The sequence below is a fragment of the Puma concolor genome, chromosome C1 (assembly GCF_028749965.1).
Source record: "Puma concolor isolate L17-30 chromosome C1, mPumCon1.1.hap2, whole genome shotgun sequence".
Taxonomy (NCBI): Eukaryota; Metazoa; Chordata; class Mammalia; order Carnivora; family Felidae; genus Puma; species Puma concolor.
In genome coordinates this window covers 24047784-24073781 of record NC_141674.1, presented here as the reverse complement: position 1 = coordinate 24073781, position 25998 = coordinate 24047784, and the positions used below count along the sequence as shown (strand labels likewise).

At 58.7% G+C, this 25998-nt stretch overlaps 1 protein-coding gene and 2 long non-coding RNA genes across 16 annotated transcripts in view; 2 read left to right on the top strand and 1 right to left on the bottom strand.

Annotated features, from left to right (window-relative positions):
• Positions 1 to 888: 888 nt before the first annotated feature.
• Positions 889 to 2848, top strand: LOC147577894 (uncharacterized). Its single transcript, XR_015254152.1, has 2 exons — positions 889 to 1060; positions 2181 to 2848. It is a non-coding gene; the product is annotated as an uncharacterized LOC147577894 (long non-coding RNA).
• On the bottom strand, positions 2679 to 7182 carry LOC147577893 (uncharacterized). The gene is made up of 2 exons (XR_015254151.1): positions 7095 to 7182; positions 2679 to 3479 (listed from the first exon to the last, which is right to left on the bottom strand). It is a non-coding gene; the product is annotated as an uncharacterized LOC147577893 (long non-coding RNA).
• A 402-nt stretch (positions 7183 to 7584) lies between these two features.
• Positions 7585 to 25998, top strand: part of ADGRB2 (adhesion G protein-coupled receptor B2) — a 36821-nt gene continuing 18407 nt past the window's right edge. For 10 of the 14 annotated variants that reach the window (XM_086716306.1, XM_086716303.1, XM_086716302.1 and 7 more), the window contains exons 1-2: positions 7625 to 7763; positions 14728 to 15538. In XM_086716306.1, coding sequence (XP_086572432.1) covers positions 14743 to 15538 — 796 coding nt within the window. In that variant the 5' untranslated portion in view covers positions 7625 to 7763; positions 14728 to 14742. Of the gene's footprint in view, positions 7764 to 7908; positions 7973 to 14268; positions 14569 to 14727; positions 15539 to 25998 lie in introns of those variants that run through there. The other 4 variants (XM_086716307.1, XM_086716305.1, XM_086716304.1 and 1 more) reach the window with 3 other exon arrangements.

Sequence of the window (25998 nt, the reverse complement as noted above, 5' to 3'; positions counted from 1 at the left end):
CAAGAATAACAAATGTCACACCTACAGCTCTGCGGATACACACTACACAATAATCCACACCCCACATCTAGACACACGTATAGGACATCCAGGGTCACAACCACTGAGAGTCACACACCAAATAGTATTACACACAATGCCCACCCCCCCACCCCCCGAATTGAAGGCCTGCCCACAACCCCCAAGTACACACAGGGAAACACATGACAGGCTGGCACGGACACCTACCAAACACTGACACAGACACAGTCACATACAGGCCTGCACATGCCATATGCCCTGACTCACACTGAACCGAAAGGCGCAGACACAGGCCTGGAAACACTTCCCCTACACACACACACACACACACACACACGTGCGCGCGCGCACACGCACAGGCTCGGGCACAAACTACAAAGAAACCCCACACACTGGTGGCACACAGACTCCAGCAGTAAACCCAGCCCTGTCAACACGCCCCACATTCACCTAGACACTGAGTGGAGACACAAACCCCAGCGTCAGGCACTTGTGTGCATTATACGCCACACATGTACACAAACAGAAAAATAAACGCACGAGAAACACCACACAGCCTGCATACAAAGACACACACACACGCACGCACACCCAGGAGAGATCCCGGAGCCAGGCCCGGGCTTCTGACGTACAAGGCCTAGGCAGACACACACAAAACCTGCGCACAGGCACATCATATACACACACACAGACTCTCCCCCCACGCATTGACGCACACAGCCACCCACACGTGTACCCGAGCTCAGCCCCACTCACTCCCACTCTGACATGCAGAACGCTGGCTGGCGATGCACCCCGGGGCTCCTCCTCTCCAACCAAGACACTCAGAGCCTTCTCCCCCGCGGGCCCCCGGCCCCCAAGCCTGGGACCCAGAGAGGTCAGAGTTGTGCCAGGTTTGAATGAGATGGAAGGCCCACCCTCTCGCTCACTCGGCAGTGACTGCTTTACTGCTTTACAGCACGAGGCAGTGTGTGTTCCGGCAAGAGGGTTGTCCTCCTGGGGTGTGTCAGCGAGGAGTGTGGCTGTGCCTGCCAGCAAGGTGCGTCCGTCTCAGCAGATCCTGTGAGAGGTCCTTCCCAGCACCCTCAGCCACTCTGTTTGCCTCCCCCAAATCTGGGTGTCCGGCTTCAGCCTCTTACGGGCCAGGCCCTGGGTGTCAGGTCCCTTCACATCTCTCACCCTGAGAGAGCTAGTTCTCTCTGGAAGATCAGCTCCAATCCTGAAAGAAGTTGTTTTCCACAGTTGGCGCTTGGTCTGTCCTTTGGAGGGTGGCAAGGAGGACAAGGAGAGGTGAGACTAGGCAGGGCCCTACTGAATGAAGTGGCGGGGGGAGGGCTCTGGTTTTCTCTCTGCCTCCCTCTAAGCCATGTTCCTCATCTGGGAAATGGGGGTGACCTTGCTGGGGTAAGGGTTTGTTGTGACAATAAGTTAAAAGCAGGAGGCACAGTGTTAGGCCCACAGAGGGGCTCGACAGGATGAGCTGGTCCCTCTAGACCTCTAGGTCACCCCCACCCCTGCCTGCTATGCTCAATGTGTCCTGCTTGGCACAAGCCCAGTCCAGCTGGATCCAGGTGGCAAAGAGCCCGGGGGAGAGAACATGGGGCATCCCAGATGGTGGGAACACACTGGCCCCCCACTGCTGGTGTGCCCCATGCCTGCCAAGTGCCCCAGACCCTCCTTGAGGGATTCCCCTTCCCTTTCCCCCCCGCCCCGGGGCAGGAAGCTGGGAGCAGCTCTTCTCAGGCACCTCCACCCTCTACATGTCCCCCAGCCTGTGGGTGTGGGCACAAGGGATGGCGCTGTCATTTCTGGGTGTCCGGAGTGGTTGCCAGGGTTCCCAGTCCTTAAGGTCTGCAGCAGGCGAGAGTGGGATTAGACCTCAAGGAGAACTTACCAAGGGGAGTCCCCACGCTGCCTCCTGTTAACCTGCAGGGGTTGTGCCTAACCCCAGCCTAGAGCAGGAGGCAACAGGACTGATAGATGAGTCTGACAGGTCCCCACTGGGCCAGAAAAGTGGAGAGGGGTTGTGTGTGTGTGGTTATGTATACACCTGTGTTTCCTAGTCAAGGGTATATGTCTGCTGGCCGGTGATTGTGTAAGTGTGTGGATATGGGTTTGTCTGTACATGCATCCGTGTGTGTGTGCATGTGTTTACACAGACAAGGAAGGCGGAAAACGAAGAGGGGCTGCGACATAAGGAGAGGAGGTACCGCGAAGTGGATCCAGACTCAGTTTCTCTGCAGTGATCACCCACTCACCGGTGCGACCGTCCTGATTACACAGGTGGCCTCTTTCACAGCAAGGATCTCAGCAGATAAGAACTCCTCTCTCCCTAGGTGGGAGGGAGGGGGCACCGGGAAGGCCTCAAGGTCAGGGCCCCATTCTGAGTCTTCTCCATGTCTTCAGAATGCAGAACAGCTGCAGCCCTGAATAAGTCTGAAAGAGGGCCATATTCATGCAGATGACACCTCCCTGGGTCTGGCACTGTGTGGGGCGCTTCATCTTTGTCATCTCATGGGGACTCACATCAGTTCTGCTAGGTTGTTTCCATTTTACAGAAGAGAAAACCAAGGCCTGGACAGCATGCATGACCTGTCCCAGGTCACACAGCCAGTGAGGGACAGAGGCAGAAGTCCTTTCTAGTCCATCACGTGGGAAACGGTTGAACAGTGTTTTATTGGACATTGATCAAGGACCACACACTGGAAGCTCTGGGAGGGCAGGGTCTTTACTTGCCCTTTCGCCATTCCTTCCCTTGACAAGCACCTATCACATGCCTGGCATGGTGCTTTGTGCCAGGGTTACAAACATGAACAGATGGACAAGGTCTCTGCCTTTACAGAATTCCTAGGCCAGTGAGGGAAACTGATGACTTGTGTGTAAATAGATAACATATTTTCAGGTAATGATGCTGTGAAGGAAGTGCAAAGCCACGGGATGGAACAATCGGGGATGGGTGGGTAGGGCTGCTTTAGAAGCGTAATCAGGGGAGGCCTCCTAGAGGAGGTGATGTTGGTACTCAGACCTTCCTGGCAAGTGGAGTCAGCCACGGCAAGTACTAGTGGAAGAAGGATTTGGACTTTGTCAAAGTCCCCCACTGTGTTGGGATGGGGCGAAGGTGGGGGGTAGGAGAGATGGTTCTGGAGAGGTTGGTAAGTGCCGGGTCATGCAGGGCTTGGAAGGTCATGGTGCTAAGTGCAGTAGGAAACCATGGGAGGGTTTAAGAAGAGGTGCTCTGATTTACAAGTTAGAGAGATGACTCAGTGGGCTCCGGGAGAATGGAGTGGAGGAGGGTGAGGTAGATGTGGGAGCATGGAGGTCAAATAAGGGAGGTCCAGGCACTGGATGATGGTGGCTTGGATTCTGGTGTTGGCAGTGGGGATGTCAGGAGGGAATCGATTTGGGATGTTTTGGAAGGTAGAAGCAACGGAACTTGCTGATGGCCTGGATCCCAGCGCCTAGAACATAGTAAACACTCAATAAAGATTCGTTGAATGGGTGAGCAAAGGCACCTTCTCGGTGCCAGGCTCTTGTGCGCATCCTCCAGTGTAAGACTTGTGTGAAGATCACCCAAGATCCTAAAGGTCTTCTCCACCCACTGCCCCAGGGGTCAGAGAATGCAGGCACTGCCCAGAGGGGTGCACGCAAACCCGGCACTGACCTTCTGGGAGGATTTGGCTCCAATGCTGCTAATCCTCCCTCCTCTCCTTGATCTATAGCACCGAGAAAATGACACACACCCGACCTGGGTTGCCCCAGGTTCCTAACCCATTTGGCATCTGCAGCAGGAAGGATGGAAATTAGACATGCAGGACTTCCCACAGACAGAGAGGGTCAGTCCACCTTTTCCAGGATACCCCTCCTGAATCCATGACATCCAGAGCAATGAGGTATGTATCCCATGAGCTCTGGGACAGACCCTGATAGAAGACTGTCACATGGATTTGGGTGTCTTTGGGAACATGTTAGGAGCTCCTGATAGGTATCTGGGGTGGGGTTGGGGGACTCAAGGGGGACCTTGGTACTCAGAGCTTTGGGCTGCTGTGGGCGCCTGGCTGAGTGTCAGTGGAGGGTAGGGGCTGAGGGAGGGGCACTCTTAGGTCCCACCAGCTAGAAGGAAACCTGACCAGGCTCTGGGCCAAATAAATCATTGGGAAGAGAAGAAGAGCATTCTCTCATCTGTTTAAAGGGCAACGAAGCATAGCAGTGGCTGGCCCAGTGGGAGGCAGGGCTGAGGCCAGGCGGGTGAGGCCAGGCCCGTGAGGCCAGGGTTATGTGTGCCCTCATCACCCACCATCCTCTCCTAAGCTGCCCCACTGAGGGCTGTGCTGCTTCCGGAATGGGCCACTGGTGGTTGTTATTGTTAACCAAAAGATGAATTAATTGGTAATAAGACAATTATTTTAAAAGGCCCCTTTCAGGAGCCTAGCTCTTGCTATAATGCACATCTTTTATCTCATTGGAGCTGGGTGCCATCATTTATACCATTTCACAGGTAAGGACACAGAGGCTCAGAAAGCTGGAGGGACTTTCTCAAGGTCGCCTAGGGAGGCAGGATGAGAGCCTGGTAGAGAGCCTGACTTCTAGTTGTCCTTGTAGGATTGGTCCTCTCCATGCCATCAGAGATTCCAGGGGGAGCTCCAAAGGACTGGGGTCATTGTCTGTTGCCCAGTTTTTGTTTTGGGGAGAGGGGTAGGTGGGAAGTATCCATTTCTTCTGCTTAAACCCTCTGTGCTCAAGCTCTGACTGGTGCCCCTTCCCTTGCCCAGTCTCTGCCCTAGGCTCCCCAGAGGCCCCTCCTGGGGCTTAGACTTGTTCTTCCCACCCCCGCCTGGGCTGTCAGAGAAGTAATTTCTCTTCAACCAGCTGGATTTGAATATGGAAACGATTTGTAATTACTCCAAGTCCTCCCGGGCGGCATTATCACCAGAGTGAGTCTGGAAGGGCAGGGGCTCCTGGGAAAGGAGGTGGGGAAGCCCCGAAGAAGCCGGGAGGCACCTCCGGGAGAGCCTTCGGGAGGCTGGCCCTAATCTAGCCTGCTTCCGCACACCCCCTGGGAGGTCTGTTCTCTCCACCCAGCTCCCACAGCCCTTGCTGCCTTGCTGACCTCGCCACCCTGCGCCTCGAGCCCCCAGGTATGGGGTACCATCACTGTCAGTCTCTCCCTCAGTCTGAAAGACTTTCCACCCTGAAAGAACGGGGTTGAGAAGTCAGAGGGCTACCAAGGAACACGAAACAGACAAAATGCTGCTGTCTCTCCAGCCCCTCCCATTACCCTGTACCCAGCTGGATCCTGGGTGGGGGGGAAAGGGAGGGCCTCAGGGATCCAGCTGCGTTACATCTGCAAGAGACCTGCCTGTGTTTCTTTGGGCTCTGGGTCTCTAGTATGCTAATTCAGTGAATATTCATAAAGAGGGAGGCAGGCTCCCTGTGGGAGTGGAAGGGGCTGGAGCCCTGGAGTACAGGGTCCTGGGAGCTTCTGAGGACCTGTCCTTATACCTTTGTGCATACCTCATATCCGACCACTCACTCACTCTCTCCACCTTTGCCCACCTCCTTAAGGCATCCACTTTGGCCACGCCATTGCCCTTCGAAATGCCCCACGTAGGGAGACCTGGGATCTCCCGCTGCCCTTGGGGTGGCTCTTGACACGCTCTGTAGATGGCAAGTTCTGCCTGGCTTGGCCTTCACAGTAGCGGCTGAGTCTCCAAACCCAGAGACCTTGGGTGTTTGAGAGTGCCCGGCAAGAACCCAGGAGCCCTGCCTGCCAGTGCTAAGTGTAAGGCATAGGCCTCCCTGGGCTCCCGCTGGGAAAGGAAAGGTGCCAGCCTCCTCCCTGTCTCACACAGCCTCATAAATTCCCTTAAGGTGACGGGTGAGATTCCTTCATCGCCCCTTATTACCTCCTTCCATTAAAGTCGATAATCTCTCACAATCACTCACAACAAATGTCATCGAGACTGCTGGAGGGGGGAGAGAGAGACGGAGGGAGAGATCAGGGGCTTTTCTCTCTGCCTCTTCCTGGCAGGACGTTCCTGGGGGACGAGGCGTCTTCTTGTCCTAGTCCTCAGGGTGACACAACTCAAGGGGCTTCAGTGGAGAGGTGGGGTTGGGGTTGGACGGACTGGGGACTTCCTTGCCTCCCAGGCTCAGCCCCCTCCTGGCCAGGGCACCTTTAAAAAGTAGGGTTCCTGAAACCATCCAAATGCTCCCTGCAAAGCTGCCCCCTGCTGGCTCCTCCTCTGACCAGAGCCATCTGATTAACCTACTTGTCTCTGGCCGAAGTGGCGTGTCCCCGGTCTGCCCACCTTCTTGGTGGCAACATGCCCAGGCCACAAAACCACCAGACCAGGGCCCTGAGCCATGGGCATCTCCCTGGGAACCACCTTCACCATGTGGGCTCTGGCCCCACCCAACTGCACAGTGCCAGGATGGGGAGGGGGCAGGTCTGTACATTCCGGCTGCTTCTACACAAACAGATGCAACATGGGGGCGCCCCTGGCACAGGAAAAGGCACTTGTGGGAATAGACAGGCGCTCAGGAAAACATGTAACACACTGCACACGTGTAGCATCCCCGTGCCTAGGGACATGCAACATTGCAGTTCACACTAGAGTATGCACCAAACATGCCACACTGCAGCGTACATGTGTGGCTCCTACATACAGGTGACCCACAGCACTCAGCACATATGTGGCACTTATAAGCTTGCACACATACAGCATCTCTACACACAGGAACAAGCAACATGCATTCAAGACCTGAACACATGTTAACACGCTGAGTGTGTGTGTAGCGACTGCATGCACGGAGCCAGGCAACATTGCAGTGCACACGTAGGGCACCTGTGTGCATAAGCATATGCAAAGTTCAGCGCACAGGAGTGGCACCTGCATGCACAGGGATATGCGATTTGCAATGCATACGGGGGAGGGTGGGGCAAATGTTTCAGCCCCCAGGGCCCCAGAGACCCCGGCTGCGAGAGCTGCCTCCGGCCCGGGGGATCTCTGGAGGGGCGTCGCGGATCGCCGCATCCTGCGGTCCAGGAGGCCGCGGGCGGGGCGGGGGCTTACCCGGGGCTTCTCCCGCGCCGGCGCCTGGGGCCCAGGGCAGGGAGGAGGAGGGTGCGCTCGGCTCGGCTGGCGCTGCTCCCCCTTTAACAGGAGGCGGCGCGCGTCGCCCCCGCCCCCCGCCCCTTCTCCCGCGGCTCCTCGCGCCCGGCCTGGCGCGCGCCCCCTCCCGGGCCCAGCCCGCGCAGGCGCCGCGTCCCGCCTCGGCCGTCACTCGGCCCGGCGCGCTCTGCGGGCAGCGGCCGGAACGGCCGGAGGAACCGGGTTCGGCGGCGGCGGCGGCGGCAGTGACGGCGGCGGCGGCGCTCTGAGACCGAGGATGCGGCGCCGGCTTTTGGAGCCCGGGGCTGCGGCCGCCACCCGCGAATAGGAGGCGGCGCGCGGCGCGGGCGGTGCTCGGGGCGGGGGAGCGGGTAGCGGGGGGGGGGGGGGCGGCGCGGCGAGGAGGCGGCGGCAGGAGCCCGCGCCCGGCCCGGCGCCCGCCCGCCCCGCGCTGCTCCGCGGCGCCTTTTCTGCACCCGCGGCTCCGCGGAGCGGGAGCCTCGGCCCTCCGCGCCGCTGCCGCGAGCTGCCCCGCGCCCGGCCAGGCCCCCGCCTTAGGGATGGCAAACTTGCGCCCCGTGGCTGCCTCCGCCAGCGCCGGCCCCCGCTCCTGCTGCTGACGGCGCCCAGGTGAGTGTTCGGTCCCAGACCCTGACCCGGCCCCGCACCGAGAACCTCCCGGCGCGGTCCCGAGTTTCCGCACCGGTCCGGACTCGGGGCGCTCCCCTAGCTCATCTCGGTCGAATCTTCCCCCTCCCGAACTGTGTTCGTTCAGCATCTATCCATTCCTGTCTCTTTGGGAACTTCGAAGCCTGGGGCCGAGGCCCCCTTCATCGCTGGTGAGTCCCTTTTCCACCCCCATCCCCTTCCCCATTTCTGCTAAAGCCCTCCCCCACAATCCTGACCCAGACCTTACCCCCATTGCTGTCTCGAGTCTCTCCGTATCTTAGCCTGGATCCTGGCAGTGCGCCCCCCACCTTGATTAGAGCCCCTTTCTCCAACCTGCAGCTCGACTGTCTTCCACCTTAATCCACCCCCCCCCCCACCTCGGCTGGATGCCGGACCCTGCTCCTCCACTCACTTCATTTCTGCCCAGAGTCCTACCCGTCCCTATCCCTGTCTGCCCACAGTTACTGCCTTTCCCCGCGCCAGTACCCCGACCATGCTTCCCTTCTTATTTCTGTCCCGATTGCCTCCTCCCCCATATCTGCCCGGAGTCTCTCTATCCCTCGCCAATCTCTGCTGCAAGTCTCCTCCCCCTCACCCAGGACTTGGGGCCGTGTCCCCCGTGTCTGATCTGAGCCCCCTCCTCTCCGGCCGGGATCTCGGCTGGCCCTGCATCCCTGACTCCCGTGTCCATCTTTGGTCAGAGTCTGTCCATCCCCCATCCCTCTCTTCCCACCCCTGGGGCATAGAGCCGGGCACCACACGCACCCTCCTGCAGCCCTGGGGGCTGGCGTGTTGGGGCGGCGGTGGGGGGGGGGGCGGGTTGTAGGTTGTGAAGTTGGCGGCCACTCCCGCAGTCAGCTCGGTCCGAGGGAAGTCCTCTGCGCCGCGGCGGGTGCAGAGCGGGCGAAGGGTCTGGTGCCCGCGGGGGGAGGGGCTCCCGGGCCAGAGATACTGCCCGCCTGCCCGCCTCGCCAGCTGCCGGCCGGGCCCCTGGGCGTCCTCTGGCGCCCCCTGCCCGCAGCCCTGGACCCGCCGCTCCTTTTCCTCCCGCGGGTAACCCCAGGTTTCCGCAGCCGGAGCAGCAGCGGTGGCTGCGGGACTGGCAGTGGGAAGTCCCTGGGGAAGAGGAGGTTGGCGGGTGAGGCCGGGTGCCCCCTCGTGCTAGCCTTGCGGGAACAGTCCTGGTTGTCAGGCCATATGCTCTGGGGGTGGGGTGGGGTGGGGTAGGGTGGGGTGGGGTGGAGGGCTCATCCCAGCGGTAATTCCGGAGCCCTTTGATCTATCAGGGACAGACTAGGAAGACTAGCCCCTGGATTTGAGATGGTCTGGATGGGTTTGTTTGGGCTAGGGCGGGTGTCCCCAGAGAGCCTCTGTGTACCCCATGGCAGTCTCCACTAGGTGAAGGGTGGGGGCAAAGGTGGGCTTGGTCTACTTTGGGCATGGTGTAGACGTGGGGGAGAGTCCACCTGGCCCTGGGGCAGAACAGGCACCTGGGGAGTGTCTCCCTCGCTGCCACAGGGGTCAGTATGGATTCTGTACTGGGTATGCCCTGATGGTGGTGGTGGTGAGGCTTGAGGGAGGGTCTTCCCTGGATCAAGATTGACAGATTTTCTCTTCTCTTCTCTTCTCTTCTCTTCTCTTCTCTTCTCTTCTCTTCTCTTCTCTTCTCTTCTCTTCTCTTCTCTTCTCCCTTCCCCCATCACTCTTCAGAAAGGGATAGGTCTTGCCTGGGGTGGCTGTGTGTGGTAGGCATTTCTGTGTCCCCAAATAAGGTTCCAGCTGGTCTCTGCCCTCTTCTCTCCCTCCCAACCCCCAGGTAATGGAGCTGAGTAAGTAGTTAGTAACTCAGCTTTTGGTCAGATGACCTGGGTTCAAAAGATGTATGACCTGGGCAGGCTACATAACCCTTCTGATCCTCAGTTGGCCCTCTATAAAATGGGTCAGTGATAAATGCCTCATATAGTTTCTGGGAGAATGAAATTAGATTGTATAGAGTGTCTGGCATCTAGTGGTGCTCAACAATGATTGGCTTATTGGGCGTTCGTCTTCAAGGCCAAGGTCAGGCCCCTTGCCACTCTACTATTCCCAGAGGAGAAGTGCAGAACAGGTTCTAGTGACTTCACTCTATCCCCCAGGATAATAAAGCCAGAAAACACCTTTAGCTCCCCAGAGTGGGTCCAGGGAGCCTGTGACTATCAGTCTCTTCCCTCCCTCACCCATCTTTCACCATCCCACTGGACTGCTCTGGGATCAGCTCTGGCCAGAGGGGCATCAGTAAAAGCCAGGCCAAGGTCTCTGAGGTCCTGGCTCCAGTGTGGAGACTGGGGAGGTAGGAAAAATGCAGGGAAGAAACCCAGGTCAAGGTCCCCAAAGGCAGGCTTGCCTAATGGGGGGGGAGGGCACGTGGGAAATCAGCCACAGAGGAGAACATGGTGCACAGAGGAGCCTCTTACCTCTCCCCAGGAGGTCAGACGCCATCGGGAACTTTCCAGGACAGTTAGTGCTTCAGATTAGAGTTAGGGGGCGACCCAGGCTCAGGGCCCAAGAGTTTGAAGAAACCTGGCTTTGGCGTGTGTGGCTTGGTGAAGGGCAGATAAGAGGGAGAGAAGAGAGAGGGCTTGAATCCACGGCGTTCTGTGGGCCGGAAGTCCTCTGGGCAGTGTGGCTGGGCCTGGGTCCCACCGGGGAGTGGCAGCCTCTCAGCCTCCAGTCTGCCCGGGTAGCCCTGACATTGGGGAACAAAAGCTTTCGGTTCCTGTAGCAACGGCGGCTCCAGCTGCTGCAAAGTTCCGGGGAGGCGGGCGGAGGGCGGCTGAGTCACCGCCCCCTCCCCCGCCGCCCTCGAGGCACCGCCCCCACCCCCCACCCCGGTCTCCCTTCTCTTGGTGGGCCGAAGGCCCCCTCCCCAGACCGAAAGGCCCTTGAGAAAGAGGAGGAGTGGCTGGCTCCGCCAGGTGGAGAAGGCGGGGCCGCACTGGGGTGGGGGGGGGGAACCCCCCTCCCCTCGGTCCTGCCCGCCAGCTCCAGAGGCTGGATGGAAATGTGCGCCCTCCTGGGTACCAGAGCTCCGGGAGAGGGGTCCTTGGGGACCCTGCCAGCCGGCCAGTGCAGGGGCAGGGGACCCGAAGGCCCCGAGTGGGGGGTCCCCGCCCGCGTGTCGGCCTGGGCTCGGCCCGGCAGCGAGCGCCCGGGAGGCGGAGGGTGAGTGACGGGCGGGCGAATTGGAGCTGCCAGGTGGATAAACGCGACCGACGTGCGCACTGCTGCGCCCCCTCCCCCACCCGCCGCCCCTCCCCCGACCGCGGCCCTGGGCTCCGAGCGCCCGGTCACCCAGCGCCGCGCTGCTCCCAGCCGGCAGGGCGCAAGGGGGTCGATCCCCGGGATCCCCGAGACCCAGGCCTTGCCCTGAGGTGCCCCCCGCCCCCCTCCCCCTCAGCCCCAGTCTTTTCCCTTACAGCTGCTGCGAAAGCCTCCTATTCCCTCATTAGTGCAGAAGGGAAGCCCGAGGCTGAGCAGGCCTGCGGGGTCTGGGAGGAAGGGGGCCTCAGTGTGCTAGGACACAGGGTGGGTGGCATTCTCAAGTTTGCTGGCGGGCGGCAGGCATGCGGTGGAGGTAGCTGGAGGAGGGGGTCCCTAAGACTGAGATTATGCCAATGGGCAACTCACCCATCTCAGCCCAGTGAGGTCCTGAGGGAGGAGGCTTTTAGATTATCCTCTCCATTAACCTCCTGACGCGGGAAGTTCTTCCTCAGAGCTGAGCTCCATACCTATCGTCTCTAGCTCTTGTGCGTGTATGTGATCTTGCTGTTTGGGTTTGGAGGTGGCCAAGCCATTCACATGGCTCAACCCAAAGGGCCTTCCCAGAGATAGCGGTGGAGCTCAGCAGGAAAGCCGGGAGAGTTTGTGAGGTTCCGTGGGAGGGGGGAAGGGAAGGTGTGCATACCCTGTCTGTGCCAGGCTCTGTGCTGGGAACTCACTGGGACGCTGAACAAGAAAGTGTGTGTAATCCTGGGGGCAGGGATCATGGTCTCCATTCCACAGAGTGGGGAACTTGCCTCCGTTCAGGGAGGTTGAACATGGCTAATAACCGCTTCGGCTGCCTGGGAGGCAAGGATCCTTCCAGGTCCCCTCCCACGAGAGGGTTTCTCTGACTTGGAATTGGGCTTTTTGCCTTATTTTGTGGATGTGGAGTGAGATTTAAAAAGGGCCCCCAAAGGTCTTATGTCATAGCAGGAACCACGAGGGTAATACATACCCAGGGTGAAATTCCCAAGTTGGTGTGAAGGGGCTGTCTGGAGGAGGGGGCTTGGTCAGGGTTTAGAGGCGGCTCAATTCTGGAGAAGCCAGGCTGTGGCTCTGAGGATGTGGACCTAGTGCTTCTTGATGGATTGGTGCTATGGAGGAGGGAGGAGCTGAGGCCCAGGAGGTGGGGTTGGGGGGGGTGGTCTGAGCCCCCAGCTTCAGGAATACACAAAGGAGGGAACAGCAAGTCAGACCCCACCTGCCACTTAGCTGTCATATGCTAAGCCTCAAAGAACCAAATGCCTGTGTATATTCACACTAGAGAGTATATTTCCATCTCTCTCCATGTGTACGAGTGTCTGGCTCTTTTATACCTTGTACACGTGAGTGCCTGTACCCTAGTGTGCACGTGAATTCACTCATCTGTGGCTTCACTGATCTGTGTGCATGCTGAATGCCTGTGAACACCTGTCTATACATGCATCTGTGCATACATGCTTTTGTGTGCACGTCGCATGGCACAGCAATGTTCAAGCCTGTGTGTGTGTGTGTGTGTGTGTGTGTGTGTGTGTGTTCCTCACCTTGCTCTAAGTGGGGGAGGCGAGGCCAGTTATAATGAGCCCCCACCTCCCCTCTGCTGAGCTACAGCTATGGCCTGAATTTTGCAGCCTGCTTAAAAATAATTGGGGGCAGCGGGGGGATTGGATGTCAGTCATCATCAGCCACTGGCTTCGCTGGTGCCGCAGCAGGCTGGGCTGGCTGAACAGTTTAGGACAGGCATGATGTGGGGGCGGGGGAGGCCAGGGGTCTTGTGTCCCTTTTGCAGTTCTGGCAGGAGCAGTGGAGACACAGCCTGTCCTGACTTTTGTTGGATAACTCCAGGCGGGTCTTTGGGGGAGGGTGGGGCCGCTCCTCCCCAATAAATGAGCCTGCCTGGAGCTTGAGCCCCCACCCCTCCTTCCCCCTATGGCTGGGGAGGGGCAAGTGCGGGATCTGGGGGAGTGAGGAGTTCCATGGTTGCTGCACAGAGGCTGGAATTCTGGGGTTCTAATTCCTGCTCTCTCACCACCCCCACCTCCAACCACTATTGAGGCTCCTAAAAAGCTAAGGGGAAATCTGTGCCTGGGGAGCAGCTACGTCTTGGGAAAACCTAGCCACACCTGTGAGTTATCCTATGTTTGTGATTCAGTTCCCAGAGCCAATGGCTTCTCCATTGGGCGTGCAGCCTGAGCAAGGAAGGGGACAGAGCAAGAGGCTATTGGTGGATGAGAGGGAACCCCAGGCTGGGGCCTCAGGTCCCGGGCTCCAGTCCCAGCTGGACCACTCTGTGTGATCTTGAGCAGGTTGCCTCCCTTCTTGGAGCCTCATCCTTTGTCCTTTAATGTGGAGCAACCAGGCTCTAGGGGCCCATCCAGTGCTGTGAGCTATGCTGCCGGCATGGAGGAGGGAGGCAGCATGGATCACTTAGGGGGCAGGGCCGGGAGCAGGGTTGAGCCAGCCCAGGTGCCAGGCTCTGGTTTCCGGACAGCGCTGTGGACAGGCTGTGGGCAGTGTGGACAGGCTGTGGGCAGTGGCTGTGTCCTGGCTTGGTGGGTGGGAAGGCACCTGCAGGTGCCCTGCCCGCCAGCTTCTGTCCACTCGGCCCTGACCGTCCTGAGTGTCTGTCGGGGCATGGCCTGGGTCCTGGTTGCCTGCCCACGCATGGAGAGTACATTCATACCTGCTGAATTTTGCAGCCTTCTGGGAGTTTGGTTTAGTGTATGTAGCGCTTTGCGGGGAGGGAGAAATCAGTGAACTCTGGTCTCCACTCCTGAGATGAGTGAGATAGCCCTGGGGAGACAGCAGGGAATAGAGGTGATGATTGGGGGGCATGGGCTTTCAGGAAAGGGCTGTGGGAGCTGAGAGCTGGGCGATGGCTTGGTGGCCTCCGGAGGTGGGGTGGGGGGGGGGCCAGGTAGCAGACCCTGAGCCAGGCCTTGGAGGATAACCCATGGCAGGAAGGGAAAAGGGGTTAAGGGGAATACTGCACCCATTTTGCAGATACCTCTCCCCTTGTTTCCACCAGGAAGTCCACAGCAGTGATACTCATGACGCTCATACTTGTGATGCCCTCCATGGGCATGGCTTGGGTTGTGCGCAGTCCCTGGCACCCCAGTGGTAACTCCTCCCCTTTCTCTCCCACTCAGCAAAGCAAGTGAGTGAGAACGACATTGTTCTGGGAATAACCTTGAATTGCTCTGATTTATAAAAAAGCAAATCGTTGTCAAACACTGCTCCTTTGACAATTACCGCTGGATTATGCGTGACATGGCTCACAACTGACCACGATACGCTGCGACTGAGAGCAACAGTTCTGGAGAATTTAAGTTGGGTGGTGGGGATGAGGCGGGATCCAAGTGTCAGGCCAAGATGCCGGTGGCCGATGAGATTGACTGAGGAATCATAGGATAACAGAGGCAACAACTGATGTTTCTTAAGGGCTTACAGACTTCCAGACACTCTCCCACGTGCCTTCATTTTACAGGTAAGGCGACTGAGGCTCCGAGAAGTCACGTCCCTTGTCTAAGATCACACAGGTGGACTTGGGCGACTCCAGAGCCTTAGCCGCCAGGCCCTCTCCACAGGAGACTCAGAGCCCACGCTGGCAGCTCCTGGGGCTGCTGACCACTGTCTCTCTCCACAGGGCAAGGGACATAGGATGACCCCAGCCTGTCCCCTCTTACTATCTGTGATTCTGTCCCTGCGCCTGGCCGCCGCCTTCGACCCTGCCCCCAGCGCCTGCTCCGCCCTGGCCTCGGGCGTGCTCTACGGGGCCTTCTCACTGCAGGACCTCTTTCCTACCATCGCCTCAGGCTGCTCCTGGACCCTGGAGAACCCTGACCCCACCAAGTACTCCCTCTACCTGCGCTTCAACCGCCAGGAGCAGGTGTGCGCCCACTTTGCCCCCCGTCTGCTGCCCCTGGACCACTACCTGGTCAACTTTACCTGCCTGCGGCCTAGCCGAGAGGAAGCCGTGGCCCAGGCGGAGGCAGAGGCGGGGCGGCCAGAAGAGGAGGAGGAGGCAGCGGGGCTGGAACTGTGTGGCGGCTCGGGCCCCTTTACCTTCCTGCACTTCGACAAGAACTTCGTGCAGCTGTGCCTGTCGGCAGAGCCCTCGGAGGCCCCGCGCCTGCTGGCGCCCGCTGCCCTGGCCTTCCGCTTCGTCGAGGTCTTGCTCATCAACAACAACAACTCCAGCCAGTTCACCTGTGGCGTGCTGTGCCGCTGGAGTGAGGAGTGCGGCCGCACTGCTGGCAGGGCCTGTGGCTTCGCCCAGCCAGGCTGCAGCTGCCCCGGGGAGGCGGGGGCTGGTTCGGCCACCACCGCGCCTCCGGGCCCGCCTGCTGCCCACACCCTGTCCAATGCCCTGGTGCCTGGGGGCCCGGCCCCACCTGCTGAGGCCGATTTGCATTCAGGGAGCAGCAATGACCTGTTCACAACCGAGATGAGATATGGTGAGTCAGAGCAGGGCCCCGGTGGGGTGGGCGTGCCCAGGGCTGAGGGTACGCTCTGGTCCCCGTCTTGGCAGATCCTCAGGCCATTTGCGTAGTTCTTCGCCCCTGTCCCCTCTGTGTCCAGCCTTCTCCGGGTGCTGGGGTCCCCGAAATGGATTGGGGTTAGACCCCACTAACCCCAAACTCTTGTTTGTAGTCTGGGTAGGTGAATGGGGGGCAGAGATGAGACAATGCAGTGTGGTGAACCCAGGGAGAGGACCCTCCCACTAGGCAATCAAGGAAGGCTTCCTGAAGGAAGTGATACAGGCGCAAGCAGAGATCTGAAGGACACGTGGAAGCCAGCCAAGCCAAAGAAATGGTGAGGGCGCTCCGGGCAGAGGGAGCAGTGCGTGCCAAGTCGACAAGTTTGCCTGGAGGCTGGAGAGTAGGCAGGGAGCAGGGACATGTTCCTGCCCACACGGGTCGGTGCTTTTTGGCAGTGGCCCCAGGGTCAGGGCAGAGGGAGGTGCAGAAGAATGTGCCTGGGTGAAGAGGACTGGGCTTCGAGGCTGCCCTGGAGGGCTGGGCTGGCTCCGCTCCCAGCATCCCCTGTCTCCCCCTCTGGGCCCATGTCTTCTGGGACCGAGGCTGCCACAGCTGCTAGAGCTTCCTGCTGACTGGGCAAAAGCTCTGCGAGCCCTTGAGCCCTGCCTGCTCCCGCTCCCACCCCGGCTCCCTCACCACAGCCACTTTCTGCCGACCCTCCTTCCTGCAGCTACAAAGCCCCCAGGCCCTCACCTGGATCCTGTGTGCCCGCCAAACAGTGCCGGGCCAGTGACTGGCCAGGGGGTGGGGGTGGGAGGGAGGCAGAGCTGGGATCTGGTCCCCAGCTCTGGGACTAAAAGGGAGTTCCCTTCCCTCTCCTGGCCTCAGTTTCCCCATTTGGGATAACAGGTGCTGGCCTCCCATCATGAGGATGTCACGCAGGGATGGAAGTCAGAAGAGCCATGGAGATCGGCCTGAGAGGATTTACAGGGACACAGGGGGTCTTGTGTGAGGGCTGCTAGGAGTATTGGAGGAGTATGATCCGTCCCCACCCCTGCTTTGAAGGCCAGTGCCCGGGAGTTGAGCACTGCCTTTGACTATTATCACCTTGAGTGGATCCCATCTTTTTGGCGTCAGTTTCTTCATCTGTAAAATGGGGAGCTGTCTCTGAGTTAATTAGAGGGCCAGTTATCATGACAGTGGCCTCTCCCAATGCAGTGGGGAGGCACTTCTCAACCTCCCCTGTGAGACATCTGGCACCATGCCTATCCGTGGCAAGTGCCCAGTGGCCTTGCTCTGGCCTCTCCCCCTGGCCAGCTTGGCCTCTAACATCGGTCGATGAAGCCGTCCGAGTGACAGCCAGGCCGTGGGCAGGTTACAGGCCCTGGAGGCTGGCCTGGGATTTAGTGCCTGCAGGAAGAAATTGAATTTCGCTTCTTTGTCGAACATTGGCGGAGAGTGCCAGGCGTATATCAGGAGGTTTATGACTCTTCCTGCCTGGCGGCCACTGCCCGTCACTCTGTGGGGGCCTCCCCCATCGCGCTCAGCAGAGGGCAGGCTCTTTTGTCTGGCTTTCCCTGCGGTCCATTGGCCCAGTGGTCTCCAGTGGACGGAGCAAGGCTCTGCCCTCATGGGCGGGCACCATCTGGGCAGGCTGCCATGTGGAGCACAGAGCCAGGAGCAGCCAGCTGGGCTTGGTGAAGCCGGAAACAGGAGTTGGTTGGTAGTCGGAGTGACTTTGGGGGTCAGAGAGGGCTGGTGATGGGAAGGCCACCATTGTCCCCATCATCACAGCCTCTGCTGGGGGCCTCTGGGACTGAGCATGGGTGGAGATTGGGTGCTGACTGTCCCTGGGCATGAGGCCTAGTATTATCTCTGAGCTGGGAGTCCCAGGCTCCCAGCTGTTCCACACCTGACCTCTGCTCATGCTCCTTGTCCTGCTTGGCATGTTTTCAGGCTGCTCCATGGGGTTGCCTGCAGGGAGGGCCCTCGTGGGGAGTTACAGGGGGTGATGTGGCATTGGTCCTCCTAAGTGATCTTGTCCAGCACACTGGTGCCCAGAGCCCCTTCCTCTCCCCTGGCAGGCAAGAGGCTTTTACTTTTCCTCTCTGCCATCTCCTTCCTTCTGCCCAGTCTCTTAGGGGCAAGAGACAGTGGGCGTATGTCTCGATTTGTTCCATGTGGCAGTGGGCATCTGAGGGACAGGGCACTGTCAGGACTCAGGGCCCTTTGTGTCTGGTTGGCAGGACCCCCTCCTCCCCACTGGGCCAGCTGGACACGTGTACCAGCTGTGGGAGGACCGGCTCACATGTGGAACTGCCAGATTGAGAACGAGATTGGTGGGCAAGGCGGTGAACAGGAAGAGTAAGACCCTCGTCCTAGCCCCTCTGCCAGGCCCTGTGGCAGGGGAGCTGTGTTCCCCTTCTCTGGGACACTCTGCATAGAATCAGTCGAAGGCAAGGCCAGGTGGAGTGGGACTGGGTCCATGCTGGAAGAGTGGCACTGGGGGACAGTGCCTGGGTGGAGTGCCTGGGCCCGCCTCAGAGCCCAGTGCGTTTGACAAGAGGGTACAGGCGCCTGTTAATTTCACGCAAACTGCCTTTGATAGATCTCTTGTTATTTTTGGTGAGTTGAGCCATAAATTTGTGCCATCTTGCTGCCGCAATCTGTTAAGTGGGGAGAGAGGAAGAAAGGGAAGGCAGGCAGGAAGGAGCCCAGCGGATGCTGGCTGAGGCCGGGGTGGGGGGCAGGGAGCAGGAATCGCGGTGAAGACGTGGTGCTGCCACCCTGCGTTTCCTGCCTGCTGACCCCTCCCCGGTCCTGACGAGACACTGGCCAGTGGGGATGGCTGTGCAGACTGACACCTGGGGGAACCTCCTCTCTCCTCTCCCGCACTCCCTGCCTTCCTCAGAGGTGCTGTCCCATCCTTGGCTGGCTGGCTGCTGCTAACCCACCTCCCCATCACCCAGGCCCCATTCCGGAGGCCAGAGTTCAAATCCCCACTCTGCCACTGCTGCTGGGTGACTTGGACGATGGGCTGCCCCACGGGGGCCTCGGGGCCTCCAGTAATCTGTGCATCACTTCCCAGATCCAGCCCCCATACTCTCCATCGTGGCACAGACTCTTCAGCCTGGCATTCCAGCCCCACCCCAGACCCAGCTGCCACCTGCTATTCAGCCTTCCCTCTAGTTCCGTCCTACCCTTGACCAGGGCTTCTCACTGGCCCCTGAGCCCCTGCTTTCTGGACTCCCTGCTTTTGCTTGGGCCTTTCCCTCACCTGGAATGCCCTTTGGCCTTGGTTTTCCACAACTTCCCATTTTTCCCAGGGCTGCTCAACCCGTTTCCTCTAGGAAGCTCCTTGGACCTGCCCAACCTAGTCCTAGATTGGTCTTTCTCCTCCCGGTGCTCAGGCCCTGCTGTCCTCTTTTGGCCAGCCTGGTCCGCTGGTGGGAAGTGCAGCCTTACCTGCCTGTTTGGTGCTCAGACACCGGGGAGGCCAGGCCTCTCTCATGGTGGGAGGAGGGGGCACCTCACACATTCAGTACATTTCCTAGAAGGTCCTTCCGGCCGAGATCTGTGCTTCTGGAGCTCTGTGTGCTCTGTCACAGGATGGGGAGTGGGACCCAGTTTCCCCCAGATATCTCAGCAGGGACTGAGTCCCCACCCACCCATCACACACATCTCTGTGTCTTTATTGGAGCGGAGTTTGTGCCGGGCCTTGGGTTGGCTCTGGGTGAATGAGATCCCAGGTGCACCAGATGTACCTCCTGCCCTCTGATCGGGGAGAGCGACCACTAGGTATACAGTGGTGGTCAAAGCCACAGGCTGAAGTTTCCTGGCCCTGGATTCAATTCCCAGCCCCACCACTGACTAAGCTCTGCGACCGTGGGCAGGTTTCTTCACCTGCCATTTCTTTTTTTTTTCCAAAAATTTTTTTTTTCAACGTTTATTTATTTTTGGGACAGAGAGAGACAGAGCATGAACGGGGGAGGGGCAGAGAGAGAGGGAGACACAGAATCGGAAACAGGCTCCAGGCTCCGAGCCATCAGCCCAGAGCCTGACGCGGGGCTCGAACTCACGGACCGCGAGATCGTGACCTGGCTGAAGTCGGACGCTTAACCGACTGCACCACCCAGGCGCCCCTCACCTGCCATTTCATTACCTGTAAAGTCGGGATAGTTGGGCTATTCACAGAGTGATGATAAAGATGAAACAAGAGAATATAGGTCAGTGCTTAGTACAGTGCCTGGCACATGGTAAATCCCTAATAAATAGCTGCGTGTTGTCATAATTTAGTGCCATAGGTTTGATGTACCTGGGCCAGATGTCAAGGGAGGAGGAAGAGTGCGGGGTTCAACCACAGAGGGGTGGGAAGGCAGTCTAAAGAAGGTGATTCTGAGTTGGGTTTTGAGGAGTGAATAGGAATTCACTACCCATGGAATTTTTCTTTACATTGAATCACTTCTAAAATTTAATACGTTAGGAAGAAATTTCCCATCTTACCTGGAAAAAGAGTATCACTTATCTGAAGCAAAAGATAACAGAAGAAACAGCCCCAGTGAAAACAAAGCGATGTTAGCAAATTCTAGCTAGACGTTCGTCCTTCTTGTCGATTTGTTAGAGAAATGAGCACATGCCGGCGGTGTGTGAAAGTCTCAGACTACACGGAGACTTTATCTTGCATGCATTTGCAAGGATTAAGAGTAAGGCAACCATATAATTTATCATCTAAACTGGGACATTTTTGAGGTTTTTAAAGCAGGGGAAGGGGTCCTATTAATTATGTCATGGCAGCAGGCACAAACCCGGTGACCCCAGGCATATTGGCAGGAAGTCACCCTAATTAAAAGAGACCTAGAAGGGGTAGCTGCCCCAGTCCATGATGCAGGGTTTTTTAAGGGCACATTGGTGAGCCACCCCAACTCATTTCCTGCTGCACGCTTTGGGAAACCTGGCAGGAGGAAGCAGCCTGTGCAAGGACATGGAAGTGTGAGCCCCGGTGGTGGGAGATGGGCCCAAGGTTCTGACTGCCATCCCCAGACACTGGGACCCCCGCCTCCATTGACCAAAGGCCTCAAGCCAGCAAGAAGTTGGGTATCGTGGGGGAGGTGGGATGAGTCAGTTGTGGTCCCCGCTCTCGAGGAGCTCCTGGCTGTGTGGGGGGAGGTGGCAGGGACCCAGCTAGCTCTGTCGAGAGGCCGGGCAGAGAGGCCAGCAGCTCGGGGGAGGGAGTCATTGGGGGGGGGGAACTGGCATTCTGGCTGAGTATCTGGTCTCACAGGGATACCCAGTTGCATTGGACTGCAGAGGTAGAGCTTGGAATTTTCAAAAGCCATCTCTCTCTCTGCCCCTGCCCTCCCTCTCCCCCCACCCCGGTTTTTTTTTTTTTTTTTTTAAGGCACTGTAGGGTTCACGAAGCACTGCTGGGGGTGGGAAGCCATGGAGGGACATGACAGAACCATGTTTCAAGGGGATCTGTTGGTGCCTACTCAGGGCTCCAGGGCCAGCTTCAGGGAGGATGTAGAGAGCCCTGGGAGGGCTGGCTGCTTTGTAAATCTGCACTGCTCTCCCCGTGGAAGTGATGATTATCGTGGTTATTTTTAACATATTCATGACAAAGGAGGCTGAGGGGGCTGGACTGTGTGGAGTCTGGGGGGCAGGGTCTGCAGAGCATGGTGGAGCAGGTGCCTACCGTCCTGCTCAGATGGCAGAGAGCCCCTGTGCCCACCCAGCCTGCCGGTGCAAGGGGGGAACAAGAGTGGCCCCTGGGTGATTGGGGTGGAGGAACCCTCAGGGATATCTGGCCCATGTCTGCTGAATGCCTGTCTTGTGTCTGGCTGCTCAGAGCTGGGCCCTCTGTGCAAGAGGAGTGAGGGAGATTGATACCCTCCCTTAGTGCCCACAAGAGGGATGAGCCTAGGTTACTCTCAGCCGCAGTGGAAGACAATCTAGGGTCTCAGCCACAGGAGAAGGGGCCAGCATACCAGAACCCCTGTGTGGTCAGCCTGGGAAGGCTTCCTGGAGGAGGCAGTATTTGACACGTAGAAGATTTTGGCAGATGGAGGTAGAGGAGGGCATTGCAAGGGGGAGGGAACACCAATCTCAGGGAGGAAAGCAGGTGGATAACAAGAGAGGGGGCAGTCCCTTTGCACAGAGAGCTTATTGTATTCCAGGCGGTCCATATCTCTTGTTTCATTTAATTCTGAACCTGTGGTAGGACGTGTCCTCTTTATTTTCAGTTGAAGATTTTTTAAGCTCAGAGAGGTGAGGCGACTTGCCCAAGGGCACACAGCAAGACTGGCAGAATTGAGAATCAAATCTGCTTCTGTCTCTGGTTCTCTAATCCATGTCCTTCCCACTGGTCCACATGACCTTGCAGTGTGCTTGGCTGCCCGGTGGGGAGAGGAAAACAGGACTGGACAGGGCATCAGAGGCCGGCACATGCCAGGCTCAGAGGCTTACACTGGTAGCAGTGGGGAGCCACTGAAGGCTCCTCAGCAGGGGAGTTCGTGCGCTTTGCGCTGGGCTCCCAGGGGATCACTTTGGAGGCTGCAGAAGAGAATCAGGCTCACCTGGGGGAGGGGGGCAGTGGGGGAGTGGATGTGCAAAGGAACAATAAGAAGGTGGCGTGGAAACAGGATAACGGTAGCAAGTGTGAGGGGCTTTGGCGGGATGAGGGAGTGACTCAGGGTCCTATGGGAATTAAGAAAGCCATCTCTCAGGAGGCTCCAACTGCATTTTGTTAGAGCCAGCGCAGCTCAGTAGAAAGAGCACGGCTCCAGAGGAGTCAGGCAAGCCTGGCTTCGAATGCCACGCAGCCTGTCTCCAGCGTGCGACCCTGGAGCCTCCTTCCTCATCAGTAACATGGGAGAACCCATCCTCCTTGGGATTAAACGAGGTGCACGGTGACTGGCAATAGCGGGTTGTGTAGTGAGTGTTACCTCATTCAAAACAAAACGGAACAGGGAGGAGGTCCTCAGGGGTAGAGCAGGGTAGCGTGTCCCGGGGAAGCGGGTCCGTCCACACCAGGGCGGGCTCGCAGGTGGGAAGGCCTATAGATTGCAGAACTTGTGAGGATCCGGGTCCTACAAGCTGCCTTTTCCTGGACCCCTTCTTGTCCTGTTGGCTCGGCTGCCTCTTAGACTCCCCCAGCTGTGGGCCCAGAGCTGGCTGTGGCCTGCCTCATGGCATATGCTGAGCTGAAACATTGTTTGAGTGGGTGACCCCCCTGGTGTTCCTCCCTTTCGGGTAGAACTAGCTTTCACACGTGGGGGAAATAGACTGCCAGCCCCCCTTCTGAGGGGGTACAAGGGAGGGCAGTCAGTGCAGGCCCCTGCTGGGTAGCCTCGGGCTTGTTCCCTCCCCTCTCTGGCCCAGCCTGGGAGGCCGGGAGAGGGACTCAAGAGCTGGGCCTGGGACACGTTCTGATTTTCAAATAGGGTGGATCCTAGAAACCACCTCCATCACCTCTGGTTGTGTCGTGGGGGCTGGCCCGCAAAGTGCTGGTGCACGGTTTGTAGAGGATGTGGGGACCACGGGAAGCAGCGAGGGGGTCAGACTGCTGTCTCGCATGTCCGTGTTTCCTGACCTTACCGGACGCCAGGCTGGTGGATGCCACAGACACGATGATGGTCAAGACGCCAAAGCAGGAACCGGATGACGGGATCCTCAGCTGGATTTGTGATAGGTCGAACAGCATCTGCAGAATGTTTATTAAGAAATGGGTGTCAGGCCCGGGGCTGCTGTAGGTGGAGGGCTGCTGGGCAAAGTCGCTACTCAGGATGACAAGTGCTAATTCCCAGTGACCCCCGTGGGGTGGCAGGGAAAGCTAGGAGCAGTGTGTTCATTGCTGTTTGCTGGTGTTCCTCTGGGCCGGTGTTCACTGGGGTCGGGGAGATGGCGTGCACAGCCTGCCTTCAAAGGGCCAATGGGCGCGAGGAGGTTCAGATGGTCGGAAGATGGCATCCTCTGGGACGACAGGGCACACAGAGGAGGGGACAGCCACTTCTGCCTGAGGAGTGGGGGATGAGGAAGACCCCCCCAAATGAGAAGCCATGTGAGGTGGATTTTGAAAATCAGGTAGGAGTTTCCCAGGTGAAGGAGGTGATGAACGAGCAGGTGGAGATTCGAGAAGAAGGGGTAATCTTGTCTTAGGCGTGCTGAATTTGAGGGCCCCTCGTCAGTAGACCTGTCCAGAAGGCAGGAGGCCACCCAGGAGTGAAGCCCCGAGTGGGGCGCTGGGGGTAATGACTCTGGAGCAGCCACAGAGGGGCTACTTGAACCTTGGGGAGGGGAGTGTGGAGCGAAGCGTGGAGGCCCGATAGGGGAAGGGGCAGGAAGACAGACCAGTCAAGGAGACTGGGACAGAGGAGCCAGACAGGTAGGAGGAAACCTGGAGAGCCAGGGAGGGGAGTGTTTCAAGGCAGGAACAGTCAGCAGGGCCCCGTGCTACCCAGGGGTCAAGTGGGACAAAGCTGCAGAGTGTCCGTAGGATTTAGTGATAAGGAGGGCGTTGATGACTTTGTCAAGAACGGTTTCAGCAGTAAGATGTGGTCAGAAGCCAGACTGCAGTGGATTACCAGGCGAGGTGACATTTGAGCCAGGATGTGAGTGGCAGGTGAGAAACTAGAGTGCCAGCTGTGGACCACTTAGTGCTGGGGAGGAGGAGGCTGAGGGCAGTGGCTGGAGGAGGAAGGAGGTTCAAAGAGGGGCTCCCCCCAGAATGGAGGTCCATTCTTGGGACCTGTGCCGACCAAATGCTGAGCCAGAGGGTTAACGGATGGCTCAAATGGAGCCCTCCTGGAAGTGGCAGGGGGCAGGGGGGAGTAGATGCAGGGCTGGGCCTGCGAGTAGATGCAGGGAATTTGGGAGTTGGAGGGGTGGGGCAAGAAGTGTGTGTGTGTGTGGGGGATCCTACGCTGCTTTCTTTATAGAGGAGCTCATTGCAGGGGGGGGGGGGCAGAGATGAGCTCAAGGAGAGAGGTCAAGGTCTGGCACAGCCAGCCAAGGTGGGGAGTGGGGAAGGTGGGGAGCCGGGGAGTGCTGCCGAGAAGCCCCGGGCGCCCAGCGGATACGCAGCCCTGAGTCTGTAGTGGTGCCAGTTGGCACAGCTGTGGATTTCTTCAGCAGCCTGGGGGTGGGCGTGGAGAAGGCGGCTTGTCACAAGGCTCCGGGGCTGGGGACTGGCTGAGCGGGTGGGGTGGAGGGCTGGGTGAGGGGATTCGGGAGTCGGCAGGCACGGCACCAGCACCTTCTCTGCGGTCCCGATAGAGTCAGGGACCTGACAGAGGCAGATGCTATTTGAAGGGAGGCCCAGGGGCCTGAAGGGTGGCAGGGGAGGGTGGGGAAGAGGTGCAGGTTATGAGGGGAGGGGGCATGGTAAAAGTAAACCCACAGTTCCTGCCTTCTGAGCACTCACCACATGCCAAGCAGGGTGCCAAGGGCTTCATGGCCTCCTGTCGGGGAGTCCGAGAGTCAGCCCTCAAGGTAGGGGGTGTTCGAGTCTTGTTCTACAGAGGTGAAAACGGGCAGAGAGGCAAAGACACTTGCCCAAGGTCACACAGCTGGTCAGTGTCCCAGTTGGGATCCAGGATTGTTGGACTCCAACGCTCTCCTGGGGATCCAGGTTTGCGAGACGGTGGAGAAGTTTGGGGGAGAACATAGATTGAGCTCTGGGACCAGTGGCCGCAGTGGAGGGAAGGGCCCCGGAGTTGATGAGACCATAAGCTAGGCTGAGTGGCACTTCGGGGCCCCCTGTCCGGCGGGTTTGCTCCAGGTGGCCGTCTTCATGCCTGGTCGGAAAGAGCTTTCTCTTGGACGGACGCAGAGACCGGACTGGGCAGCAGGGGGCAGGAAGAGCACAGTCCTCTCCGGTTCCTTCAAACCCAGAGTGCCTGCTAGGTGCTGACCTGGCTTATCAGAAATAGAAGAGGGCCTGGGGTGGGGGGTGGGCGTGGGGGAGAGCAGTCCCTTCTAGTCCGGGGACAGCATGGGCTGAGCCCTGTCCCAGAGGCTATTCCCACCTGCCCAGCAGTCTCTCCACGGGCTGGGTCTTTCCCCTCACACTCGTGTCAGCCCCCATCTAGGCTACCCAGCCTGTGGGAGAGGGCCTGGCTGAGCTCATGTCTGAGCAGCTTTGGAGAATGGGCGTTCCCCACCCCTCCTCCAGCACGGGTGGTGCTTCCAAGGCCTAGACCAGACACATAAATCAGAGTGATGAGCCGAGAGCCCGGTGGGGCTGGGGCCGCAGCAGCAGCGGCCTCTGGGAGCATCAGCTGCTCTCCCAGCCGCAGGGGCAGCGGAGACGAGGGTCTGCAGGTTGTAGGCACCCACCCTAGGCCCCTGGGTCTCAGAGGCACCTCATTCTGACCTCCAGGCCACAGTCTAGTGCTGCATGGGGAGCAGATTTCTGGACCTGAGACTCAGCCCCTGGCTTG